The 14,107-nt window shown below is 39.9% G+C and overlaps 1 protein-coding gene across 1 annotated transcript; it reads left to right on the top strand.

Annotated features, from left to right (window-relative positions):
- Positions 1-425: 425 nt before the first annotated feature.
- Positions 426-11,764, top strand: LOC110456189 (meiotic recombination protein SPO11-like; the record flags this gene model as incomplete). The annotated part of the gene is made up of 12 exons (XM_021506767.1): positions 426-554; positions 3,261-3,389; positions 6,149-6,237; positions 6,856-6,922; positions 7,391-7,499; positions 8,356-8,442; positions 8,903-8,939; positions 10,094-10,203; positions 10,299-10,398; positions 10,972-11,009; positions 11,164-11,240; positions 11,653-11,764. Coding segments are annotated over exons 1-12 (1,059 nt in total), but the record flags the coding sequence as incomplete, so codon positions are not given.
- Positions 11,765-14,107: the final 2,343 nt, after the last annotated feature.

Here is a 14,107-nt window from a genome sequence, read left to right as displayed (position 1 = left end):
TAGTTCCAAAAGTGTGTATATTTTGAACCGTGCCACTAGTCTAGAGAGATAACTGTGTCCATCAAGGTACGATGTTATCTGTAGATGTCTGGCACTGATACAAATTGTGTCAACCATATTTTCTTCGTTGGCCTTCCTACTTTCCTTGATTTGAAGGAACGGACATATCAAGTGGCGTTCGTGGTGCAGGAAAGCTACTTCTCTGGATGTATACCGGCTAAATCTCTTTTAGTTTTCAGCTGTTGTCTTTGAGTTCTGATTTTTTTCCCTTGAGTCTCGACTGTGTTTTACTTGTTTAACCAGGAAATAAATGTATATTACCAGTTTAAAGGAATTTGTTTTGTGTGTTATCAAAGATTTTTTTAACTTTATGCAGTCCATAAGGGAGATAATTAATGATAGTTTGGTCCGCTAGGTGGCGTTTTATGTAGCAGACGACAAGCTTCCGTGATGAACAGACTTGACAAACCCAGGAAATCGTGGCGAGCTATTGATGAATTTCAGGAGGCAATCTACTGCGACGTTAGGAAAAGGACGTCACCACAAGATAGAGAGTAAGTGGTTCCACATACATGTATTGCCGGATCTGTTCAAGGACCACAGGAGTGGACGGACACATCCCTCTTTTGCACACAGGGACATGAGATGGTTAACAGTTTTAACTAAGCTAATTTGTAAGGGGTTTAAATGATGTTAATCGCTGGGTTGGCAGTTTACTGAAAGTTGACCTAAGCCTCTAAAACTTTGATATTACCATGAACACATCAGAGGTCACTACTTTATAAATGTATGTGCCTTTAAACGTAGCCACTCCCGAGTCCTCCGAAAAAATAATGTTAAAAAAAACTAAATACTCCAAAAGAAAGATGTATCGTTTCGCCGAAAGTGTTCATGCGTTATATACTTCCACGCCACCATTCTATCAAGCTTCATTTTGTAACAGTTATATCCCTATCTCATGACAACGAGCGCATCGAACTGACAAAAAATACCTGCGGTTCGGCCGGAAAACTTAAGAATGTATTTCTCCTTCAGATAAACACGCATTCATGTACAATTTTGCTTAATACGCTTCTTATCTTGTTCAAAATGACCATATTCCTGAAAAAAAGTCATTTGTGTCGTCTGTGGAACGCACAAGAAATGAGACCACGCCAATTTGTTCCACTGCCGAAGCGGAAAGGAGACATGCATTTATGTCACTGTTGGGAAAATTCGATTTTCATTATTTTTTAATGAAAAAGGAGGGAAAATAATTCAATCCTAAAAGAACAGAAATTAGACTATGCACAAAAATTTATAAGATTCTAAATAAAGGAGGTAAAAAAAATATATGAAACTCTACAGTATTAATCATTTTAAGAAAATCTTTGTTTTGATAATAATTCTGATGAAACCTGCTGTTGCTGGTCACCGTAAAGTGTATTCGAGTTGTCTTTTACCGAACACTGAATCAAATTTGCCACAAGGAAACATTTTAAAAGAAAAACATACTTTGGCTAAAAGCGAATGTTATCGTTAAACACCTTTCATATGTATTTCATGTATCATTTCGAATGCAAAGAAAAGCATGCCAATAGACTGAAAAATAATTATTACTTATACTTCTGTGTGTGTGTGCGTGTGTGTGTGTGTGTGTGTGTGTGTGTCTGTGTGTCTGTTTGTCTGTCTGTCTGTCTGTTTGTGTCTGTATGTCTGTCTGTCTGTATAATACAAGTATTATTGTTAATGGTGTAAAATGTATATTCATTAAACTTAGTAATAATTGGCATTTATGTAAACGCAATCAAGATAACATTGCCGAGGAGTTACCTCCCGTCTCTGTTAGTATGTTGTTTGTGTATCGTATACAGACATGTATATGTTACTTTCTGTGTTCTGTATGCATGTCATGAGATATCACTCTCCACATATGTATGTAATATTATGTATTATATTTATGTATGCCTATGGGTCGTAAGGCCCCCGGAATAAACTTGAATTGAAAAAACAAAACAAAAAACAAAACAAAAAAAGCACACTGTCCGTTTTCAATTGGTAGGTCACGTGTACCTTAGAGCCCTCGGTAATTTTAACTGTTTTGTTACAGTATGAGTACGAATTCCACGATTGCTTCCTAAGGGCGAGAAAACCGATGACACAAGGTTACATTTATAAACAGCAATGCCATGTCGATGAACAAGAACGCTGTAATATACAATATGGCTACACAGTTCACAAAGTATAACAGTTCAACTTGAGAGCATCGCTAAATGCATGCTGAGAGTGACAGATAACGGTGACAGATTTCCCGGGTAGATATAGTATTTTCATTTCATTTTTGATTTGTGAGAGCCGGGAATTACTCGACATGTAATTGTTACATGCAACATATTAGGCAGATAAAATGGCTACATTTGCTTAAAAATCAATTTTGATTTAGAATATGTCTTGTAAAATAAGCATGCTGAAGCACACATGTATATGAACAGTGTCCCATTTTGGGTCCCTCAATAATAAGTAAGCGGATAAAAAGTAGTGACAATTCTGTTTTTTAAACGAGATAGACTGATAGAGCTATCAGATCGTAATGTAAAACAAGCGAATTATAAATGTTTTTTTCGCTTTTTGGGTGTTTTGGTGTTTTTTTAGGATTTAATTGTAACATGCAAGTAATGTACTGAGATTATAATCTGAAACTTTCTAATCTGCAATGCTGACATGTAAGCACAACCAGTGCAATTTCAGTAAAAGTAGACAACTCTATTATGACGCCAAGAATTCTAATAGCATGACCTTACAATACCCTGTTTCATTCACGAAAACAGTTATTGTACAATTCTCCGGAGATCTTAATTATTATGAGGCATGTACGCAAAAACTTTTAAGTTTGAACAGACACCAAAAGGAGGCCAATTGAGGGCGAACATCACGCTGAGGGTCCCTGCTGTCGTGATAGAAAAGTAATAGACATTTTGAAATCTACCATCTAAAAGTACCACCGTGTTTTTGAGAATCGATTGCGTTTCATATACATTTTGACCCCGTCTATCTGGATTGTGTGTCTCATTCTACGGACAACAAAATTACAAAAAAAGGTGTCCGAAAAGTAATTTTCTTATTTGTATTGTTTTTTAACGTCGTGTGATTATTTTCCTACTTGTCAAATATATAGATAAGTGAGACTTTTTCTCAAACCTTTTTTCTTCGGTCAATTTAACAGGTGTAATACAATTATATTAGAATTGGGAAATATTTGAACTTTTTTTTATTTATTTAAGACCTGAGCCTTCTAAAGGAATCGTCCTTCACAAAATAGAAAACGTCGTCCTTAGTTTGGTACAACAGATTAGTAGTGGAGAGCCCCCAACATTGGTCTCCAACAGTCGGACGTCCTGGGACAATATCAGGTAGGATTTCACAACATTGGTCTCCAACAGTCGGACGTCCTGGGACAATATCAGGTAGGATTTCACAACATTGGTCTACAACAGTCGGACGTCCTGGGACAATATCAGGTAGGATTTCACAACATTGGTCTACAACAGTCGGACGTCCTGGGACAATATCAGGTAGGATTTCACAACATTGGTCTACAACAGTCGGACGTCCTGGGACAATATCAGGTAGGATTTCACAACATTGGTCTACAACAGTCGGACGTCCTGGGACAATATCAGGTAGGATTTCACAACATTGGTCTACAACAGTCGGACGTCCTGGGACAATATCAGGTAGGATTTCACAACATTGGTCTACAACAGTCGGACGTCCTGGGACAATATCAGGTAGGATTTCACAACATTGGTCTACAACAGTCGGACGTCCTGGGACAATATCAGGTAGGATTTCACAACATTGGTCTACAACAGTCGGACGTCCTGGGACAATATCAGGTAGGATTTCACAACATTGGTCTACAACAGTCGGACGTCCTGGGACAATATCAGGTAGGATTTCACAACATTGGTCTACAACAGTCGGACGTCCTGGGACAATATCAGGTAGGATTTCACAACATTGGTCTACAACAGTCGGACGTCCTGGGACAATATCAGGTAGGATTTCACAACATTGGTCTACAACAGTCGGACGTCCTGGGACAATATCAGGTAGGATTTCACAACATTGGTCTACAACAGTCGGACGTCCTGGGACAATATCAGGTAGGATTTCACAACATTGGTCTACAACAGTCGGACGTCCTGGGACAATATCAGGTAGGATTTCACAACATTGGTCTACAACAGTCGGACGTCCTGGGACAATATCAGGTAGGATTTCACAACATTGGTCTACAACAGTCGGACGTCCTGGGACAATATCAGGTAGGATTTCACAACATTGGTCTACAACAGTCGGACGTCCTGGGACAATATCAGGTAGGATTTCACAACATTGGTCTACAACAGTCGGACGTCCTGGGACAATATCAGGTAGGATTTCACAACATTGGTCTACAACAGTCGGACGTCCTGGGACAATATCAGGTAGGATTTCACAACATTGGTCTACAACAGTCGGACGTCCTGGGACAATATCAGGTAGGATTTCACAACATTGGTCTACAACAGTCGGACGTCCTGGGACAATATCAGGTAGGATTTCACAACATTGGTCTACAACAGTCGGACGTCCTGGGACAATATCAGGTAGGATTTCACAACATTGGTCTACAACAGTCGGACGTCCTGGGACAATATCAGGTAGGATTTCACAACATTGGTCTACAACAGTCGGACGTCCTGGGACAATATCAGGTAGGATTTCACAACATTGGTCTACAACAGTCGGACGTCCTGGGACAATATCAGGTAGGATTTCACAACATTGGTCTACAACAGTCGGACGTCCTGGGACAATATCAGGTAGGATTTCACAACATTGGTCTACAACAGTCGGACGTCCTGGGACAATATCAGGTAGGATTTCACAACATTGGTCTACAACAGTCGGACGTCCTGGGACAATATCAGGTAGGATTTCACAACATTGGTCTACAACAGTCGGACGTCCTGGGACAATATCAGGTAGGATTTCACAACATTGGTCTACAACAGTCGGACGTCCTGGGACAATATCAGGTAGGATTTCACAACATTGGTCTACAACAGTCGGACGTCCTGGGACAATATCAGGTAGGATTTCACAACATTGGTCTACAACAGTCGGACGTCCTGGGACAATATCAGGTAGGATTTCACAACATTGGTCTACAACAGTCGGACGTCCTGGGACAATATCAGGTAGGATTTCACAACATTGGTCTACAACAGTCGGACGTCCTGGGACAATATCAGGTAGGATTTCACAACATTGGTCTACAACAGTCGGACATCCTGGGACAATATCAGGTAGGATTTCACAACATTGGTCTGCAATAGTCGGACGTCCTGGGACAATATCAGGTAGGATTTCACAACATTGGTCTACAACAGTCGGACATCCTGGGACAATATCAGGTAGGAGCCCCCAACATTGGTCTACAACAGTCGGACGTCCTGGGACAATATCAGGTAGGAGTTCACAACATTGGTCTACAACAGTCGAACGTCCTGAAACAATATCAGGTAGGATTTCACAACATTGGTCTACAACAGTCGGACATTCTAGGACAATATCAGGTAGGATTTCACAACATTGGTCTACAACAGTCGGACATTCTAGGACAATATCAGGTAGGATTTCACAACATAGGTCTACAACAGTCGGACGTCCTGGGACAATATCAGGTAGGATTTCAAAACATTGGTCTACAAAAGTCGGACGTCCTGGGACAATATCAGGTAGGATTTGTTTTTGTTTTGCTAAATCAATTTAAACACGTCATCGACTGACCAAGCATGGTACAGAAATCAATTGACCTTCGATTTTGACCTATTATAATAGGAACTAGAGACCTAGTAGAAAAAAAATCATGTAATTTAAAAGTTTGGAATAACTGGCACGCTCGATATTTTTCTTTGTGAATGTTGAGGTTGCTTAAGTTGGGAAGAAGTGGTGCAGGGGAAGGGGAAATTCTGAATTTTGGGAAAAAAATTGAGAAGTACATCATATATTGGTGTAGATTCTTGTACGTGTTCATATTTTTTCTAGGCTGAGTTTGTTATTATTATTTTTTTATGAAAAAAAGAGACGGTCACATTCAGATTCATGACTATTGTTTCAGTTTTGAGGAAGACTATGGACTGAAGATGGAAAAACAACTGAAAATGACATCAGTCAGATTTAGCTCTCAAACATCTGTAAAGAAACTCGGTAGGTGTGAGATATTAACAAGCTATACTATTATTGCGGTTGGCATCCGTACCGAAAATTGATACAAACCCCTAAAATAAGTTATACCATCATTGTAGTGATATCTTTATCGAAAGATGATCTAAACCCATAAAACGAGTTTAGATCGTAGATGCCACATCATTTCGGTGGCATTTTTACCGAAAGTTGGACGTCTTATACTACCTTGAACTCACCAGTTTAGGTTCAAACATATAGCTAAACAGTAACCAATTCGCATGTCCCTGTGCTTTTATGAACGCTATAACGAGCAATTGAGTTTTATTCGCCACATGGGCCGGGTATATCATATTGGTCCGGCCCCTGTGGTCAAAACACATTGCTTACATTTATTTACATATGCCCCTCATACGTGTATCATATTGGTTGGGCCCTGTGGTCAGAAGACCCATTGCTTACATTTATTTACGTATGCCCCTCATACGTGTATTATATTGGCCGGGCCCTGTGGACAGAAGACACATTGCTTACATTTATTTACATATGCCCCTCATACGTGTATCATATTGGCCGGGCCCTGTGGTCAGAAGACAATGTACAGGGTAGTGTACATAAGACCGATCCTTTACTTTGTGACAGGCCTGATGTTAAAAGTCCTGGGTGTCATATACAGACTGGTACAGACAGGAAAACACTGCACCAAAAGGTCAGTATTTCTACAAGACAGGAATAATGGTGAGACATATGTAGCACTAGCAACGTGCTCATCGCGATTATTAGAAGTGTATACAATACATTATATATAGGATTGCTTCTACGTAATGGAAAGCTTGTTCTCTGTCTTTGTTTTTTCTAATCACTTAGCCATGGCTAGGTTTGCCTCCATGTTGATACATTCATGCAAGATTGTATTCACTTCAGAAATATATATAAAAAAAATACTATGTTACACACTGAAATACAATGTAACACACTGAAATACTATGTAACACATTGACATACTATGTTACACACTGAAATACTATGTAACACATTGAAATACTATTTAACACACTGAAATACTATGCAACACACTGACATACTATGTAACTCACTGAAATACTATGTTACTCATTACATATCAATATAAACTGTATTTACACGTTTAAACCCACCGTTTGGATTTTTGCTCCAGAGACATCTATTACCAGGATGTGTCGGGGTTCGGGAGTCAGGCGCAACTGGACGAGGTGGTGGACAACCTCTCCTGTCTACTGGACATACCGCGATGGGGCCTGCACGTGGTGAGTCCGAGTCTCCCCTTAGCCTTCAGCACGGCCGACAGGGATACGAATCAGCACAAACGCTCTAGCGGCTGCCCACCCTCCATACCCCATGTGTAACGCTCACTATATCGTCGTGCGTCGTGCGGCGTGCGTTAACTTTTCCTTGTGAGCACGATATCAGTTATTGTTAATCGAGTTTGATGAAACTTTGTATGCAGCCATATATCAAAAAGATATCGGTCGAATTCGAAAATGGGAATTATTCGAAAGTAACTTACAGAGTAATTGCCCTTTGTAATATTATTATTGGACCTTGTGAACACGATAACTTGAGTAAATGTTAACCGAGTTTGATGAAACTTTGTATGCAGCCATATAACAAAAAGATCTCGGACGAGTTCGAAAATAGGAATTATTCGACGTAACTTACAGAGTTATAGCCCTTTGTATTATTATTGGACCTTGTGAACAGGATAACTTAAGGAAATGTTAACCAAGTTTGATGAAACTTTGTATGCAGCTTTGTATCAATGAGAATTTGGATGAGTTTGATTACTGGACCAATTTGACCAATCGGTTCATATTTACTGAAGTTATTGTGTTCACAAGGAAAAATTAATGGACGATGCAGCAAGGTCACTCAGACCGACGAAAAGTATGAATTGGCCCCTGGATGACAGTCCTAATTTGAATCGGATGTCAGGTGACCGTTAAGGCCCATGGGCCTCTTATTTCTCAAAATAGCCAACATATCTTTAGAAGGATCGCACAGCATGTGTTATTGTTACGACTTGTAGTATCTATATAAATGTTTAGAAAGAAATTAAGTAGGCTTTACAAGTCATGCTCTGAATTCCATTTATATTTCTTTTAGTTAGCTTCCTCTAAAGGGTGCGTAGCCGGGGATTTGTCGTTTCAAGATGGCGACGGGAACTTAGTCGACTGTAAATCCACTCGTACGGTAAGATCAGTTACAGCGTATTTGACGAAAAAAACCAGCGGTGCCAGATGGAACATAACACCTTCAACATGAATCCTAGCAGCACTTCGAATTCGTCACACGTTCGAATGGCATTCATATTGACTATGAGTGCCAACTGAAGGCAATTCAGTTATTAAATAAAATGTCCCTGACCCTCCCAAACCCTACCACCAATGATGTATGCAATTTTCTCTCACAGTCACTTAAAGTTCACCTTATGCCAAGTCCCACCTACATATTTCCTCCATTTATATTTTACATAAAGTATGTATACTATTATTTCAAATAGTCAAACCCCTACTCATGGATTTGCGTTTGAGTTTATGCTATGCGTCAGCTTTAAGTGCGCATGTTTTTTTCAAACATCCACTAGTGATAGTAAGTATGTATAAAACAACATAATATCACAGTACGGTGTATGCTAACTTTTCTATTTCAGGGTGTGATGGTTCCTAATGACGTTAGATCTTTGAGTTATATCCTTTATAATGAAAATGCCTTACCGAAACTCATGGGGGGGGGNACACTACACGTATGCATCTTGCACACAGGGGAGGCCGTCCTTCAATAACCATAGCTATTGCTAAACATTTTCTTCAGGTTGGCAAGTATGGATTATGAGAAGTTCTTTTTACACAACCAATAAAATTGTCTATGTGACGTTTCGATGACTAGTACGATATGTACACTGTCACCTTCATCGGAAAAAATGACCAATGAAGCGTATGCACACAAAGGTGTAAAATGTGTACGAGTTGACCATAAAATCGATGTCAATTTCGGCTACGCTGGAAACGTAGATTCACCAGATCCGAAAGAAAACAGTCGGAGTCCAAAATAAATAAATCGGCAATCACGAGAGAACAATCTGTTCGAGCGGCAGATAAAGGAAGTCATCTGGATACGCCGCACTGGGCCAGTTCTAAATCGAGATGAGGGGGCTCATAGACTCTCGCACATCTATGACCAAGTGTTAACAAAGCGTAGCTGAATTGAGCCATTTCGGTACATATATAACAACTATTGTACATACGTTTCCAGCGTAGACGAAATCGACATCGATTTTATGGATAACTCGTACACATTGTTCACCTTTGTGTGCATACGCTTCATTGGTCATTTTTCTAATGAAGGTGACAGTGTACATATCGTACTAGTCATCGAAACGTCACATAGAAATTTTTATTGGTTGTGCATAAAGAACTTCTTATAAAAAAATAACCATAGCTGTTGATAGGACGTTAAACAATACTAAACCAAACCTTGATACACACTCACATTAACCTGATATACCCACACACTGACATGACACATCCACGTCCTTGATACCTCGACACGCCTGCATTTTACGTTCTTATGACCTTGACACATCCACGATCTCATGACTTTGACATGCCTTCATATGGACACGACACGCCTACAAAAATGTAACATGCATACACATTCACATCCGTACGACACGGTCACAGATTGTGTTTAGTTATTCGCATACAAATATATTTGATCTACAATACCATTATACACTGCCTTGTGATCCTGGCGTCTGTTGCCATATATATTCCCTTATTTTGACCTTTGACATTCGATTCTCTTATACATATTCATATTACTATGACCTTGACATTCTTACATTTGCATACGGATGCGTCGTTTATTCTCGTTGTGGAGAAGGATGCCACCTTTCAGAATCTCATTGACAACGGATTCTGCACCAAGCTTGGTCCAGCCATACTCATTACGGTATGTCATCTCCATTTATAACTGTTCGTTCTTTTCTTTGCTTGTTCTCTGGCGCAACATGTATTCACATTATACATCACACATGTTCTTTGCAGGGTAAGGGATTTCCCGACGTGAATACCCGGATGTTGCTTAGGAAGCTATGGGATTCCTTCCACATACCAGTCATGGTGTTGGTGGATGCTGATCCTCACGGTGCGTCACAGACTCACTTACACATGTTTCTTGCTTTTCATATCTTCTAACTTGTGATGTCCACTTTTCTCATTCGTTTTTGTCGATGTTACAATGCTGGAGATTGTTGACTTGGATGAAGCCCACTACTCTTATTTATGTTAATTCTCGATTCATTTAAATCTTGATATAATGCCCCTCGTTTCATTTGTCACCTAATGATATATAACACCCCAACATGTTATTAATGTCACTTTTGCATCTTTCACGACGAATTGCCAAACATCTGTAGGACAAATTTCGCTCGACAAATGATGGCATTATAACGTGGTTTTACTATATGTGGTCCAAATCACAGGGACCTGAGAATTTGTTACAGCTATTTTTGGCCCTAATCTAAGGTGTTCAGAGTAATTTTAGACGTTTTAGGGGTTTACGAATTCTCCAGTCCATGTGGTCCATGTGGTCCAAATGGCAGTATCCGTAAACGCGAACTGGTTTCGACCCAACACATACTATCTCCTCTTAGATATGTTGATCGAAACCACTGGTAAGCGAGTCATTGCCAATGTCGATATTACATTTCTGTTGTAGGTATTGAGATTATGTCCATCTATAAGTACGGATCCAGGGTAAGTTTTCCGTTTGTCGTTACATATATATTTTGTTCACAATGATTCAACTAGAGAGAACCGTAAAATTAAGGGGTGGCGGGCGTGTGGCACATAAACGCAAAAATAAATACTGACGAAAATACACTAATTTGTAGTAATCTCGTCTGTTTAGGCCTTATCTCACGAATCCAGCTACCTCACTGTACCTTCCCTCGGGTGGATAGGTGTCTTGCCCAGTGACGTCACAAGGTACGGTATGCTGCTTTGCCAATGGCAATGCTTATTCTTATAAACAATTTAAGTGTTTAGAAATGTTTGTAAAAAGGGTTGCGTATCAATCCACGGTTGAACAGGACCGACAATAGGTGTTGCGAATTAATTATCTGGTTAAAATCAACAATGAAATTTACAACATTACTGAATTGAAATGCGTTTACCGTCTTTTAAAATAATATGCAGACACGTTTCTTGCAGACTTGCATAGATTTATATGTAGGATTAATTCCAGACAAAAAAAATTGGTTTTAATCTTGCCCGGGACACGGATATAAGTTTTCATGGTATTGTACTATTAAACCAACGAAAACGAAGAAACTGCCGTCCAAAGAATATGTTAACGGTCGTGAAAGTCTGTCGTGTTATCTCTGTATTCCATTACCAGGTTGGGTATTGGTCGGGCGGATCTACTACCAATGACCAAGGCTGACCGCGAAAAGGTGGTCGAGCTGAAATCTCGTCCGTACTACAGCCAGTCCGCTGCTTTCCAAAGGGAGGTAAGGCCTAAGTGACGTATGTACTGAATGGAGTATGCGCCTGTAGTGATTAGATAGAGGTATATAACGTCCCTACTAAACATCTATAATATAACGTCCATACTAGATCAATGTAACGTATGCCATCCACACAAGATAACGGTAGTATATAACGCCTGGACTATACGTAGTTAAAAAAAGCTATATGAAGCGCCTGTATTAACACTATATTGTAACGTCCGTAGTTAGGAATAGCTATATGAAACGCCTGTATTAACGCTACATTGTAACGTCCGTAGTTAGATAAAACTAGCTGAAATATCAGTATTTACATTGTAACGTCCTTGCATGCAGAGGCAGTTTTGTTATTAGATCTAGATAAAGCTATTATGTAACGTTCGTCAGAGATAGATAAAACGTCCGTAATTGATGAAGCACTAGACCTGTATCTACCGTCAGTGTATGCTTTATGTAACGCCCGTACTAAACGAAGCTGCTAGTATGTTACATCCGTATCCAATAAAACATGTACGTTAAGTCCGAGATGAGCTAGTATGTTACATCCATACATCAATAAGCTAGTCTGTAACGTCCGAACTAGATAGACCAATTACGTAATGTCGAACTAGAGCTAGTCTGTAACATCCGTACATGGTCGAGCTAGTATGTTACGTCCGTACTAGATACAGCTAGTATGTTACGTCCGTACATGATCCAGCTAGTATGTTACGTCTGTACTAGATAGAACAATTACGTTATGTCCGAACTAGAGCTAGTTTGTAACGTTCGTACATGATCGAGATAGTATGTTACGTCCGTACTAGATAGATCAATTACGTAATGTCCAAATATGATCGAGCTAGTATGTTACGTCCGTACTAGATAGATATACGTAATGTCCAAACATGATCGAGCTAGTATGTTACGTCCGTACTAGATACAGCTAGTATGTTACGTCCACACGAGATACAGCTAGTCTGTAACGTCCGTACATGATCGAGCTAGTATGTTACGTCCGTACATGATCGAACTAGTATGTTACGGCCGTACTAGATAGATCAAGTACAGAATGTCCGAACATGATCGAGCTAGTATGTTACGCTCGTACATGATCGAGCTATGTTACGTCCGTTCTAGATAGAACAATTACGTAATGTCCGAACCAGAGCTAGTATGTTGCGTCCGTACATGGTCGAGCTAGTATGTTACGTCCGTATTAGATAAAACAATTACGTAATGTCCGAACTAGAGCTAGTATGTAACGTCCGTACATGATCGAGCTAGAATGTTACGTCCGTACTAGATAGAACAATTACGTAATGTCCGAACCAGAGCTAGTGTGTAACGTCCGTACATGATCGAGCTAGTATGTAAGGTCCGTACATGATCGAGCTAGTATGTTACGTCCGTACAAGATAGAACAATTACGTAATGTCAGCACTAGAGCTGGTATGTTACGTCCATAAATGATCGAGCTAGTATGTATCGTCCGTACTAGAAACAGCTAGTTTGTAACGTCCGTACAAGATCGAGCTAGTATGTTAAGTCCGTACATGATCGAGCTAGTAGGTTACGTCCGTACTAGATGGAACAATTACGTAATGTCCGAACTAGAGTTTGTCTGTAACGTCCGTACATGATCGAGCTAGTATGATACGTCCGTTCTAGATAGCACAATTACGTAATGTCCGAACTAGAGCTAGTCTGTAACGTCCGTACATGATCGAGCTAGTATGTTATGTCCGTAAATGGTCGAGCTAGTATGTTACGTCCGTACTAGATGGAACAATTACGTAATGTCCGAACTAGAGCTTGTCTGTAACGTCCGTACATGATCAAGCTAGTATGTTACGTCCGTACATGGTCGAGCTAGTAGGTTACGTCCGTACTAGATGGAACAATTACGTAATGTCCGAACTAGAGCTTGTCTGTAACGTCCGTACATGATCGAGCTAGTATGTTACGTCCGTTCTAGATAGCACAATTACGTAATGTCCGAACTAGAGCTAGTCTGTAACGTCCGTACATGATCGAGCTAGTATGTTACGTCCGTACATGATCGAGCTAGTATGTTACGTCCGTTCTAGATAGAACAATTACGTAATGTCCGAACTAGAGCTAGTATGTTACGTCCGTACATGATCGAGCTAGTATGTTACGTCCGTACATGATCGAGCTAGTATGTTACGTCCGTTCTAGATAGAACAATTACGTAATGTCCGAACTAGAGCTAGTATGTTACGTCCGTACATGATCGAGCTAGTATGTTACGTCCGTACATGATCGAGCTAGTATGTTACGTCCGTTCTAGATAGAACAATTACGTAATGTCCGAACTAGAGCTAGTATGTTACGTCCGTACAT

Source organism: Mizuhopecten yessoensis, unplaced genomic scaffold, assembly GCF_002113885.1.
Source record: "Mizuhopecten yessoensis strain PY_sf001 unplaced genomic scaffold, ASM211388v2 scaffold8561, whole genome shotgun sequence".
In the NCBI taxonomy this organism is placed as follows: Eukaryota; Metazoa; Mollusca; class Bivalvia; order Pectinida; family Pectinidae; genus Mizuhopecten; species Mizuhopecten yessoensis.
Note: the sequence above shows the minus strand (reverse complement) of the source record. Positions and strands in the feature narration are given on the sequence as shown.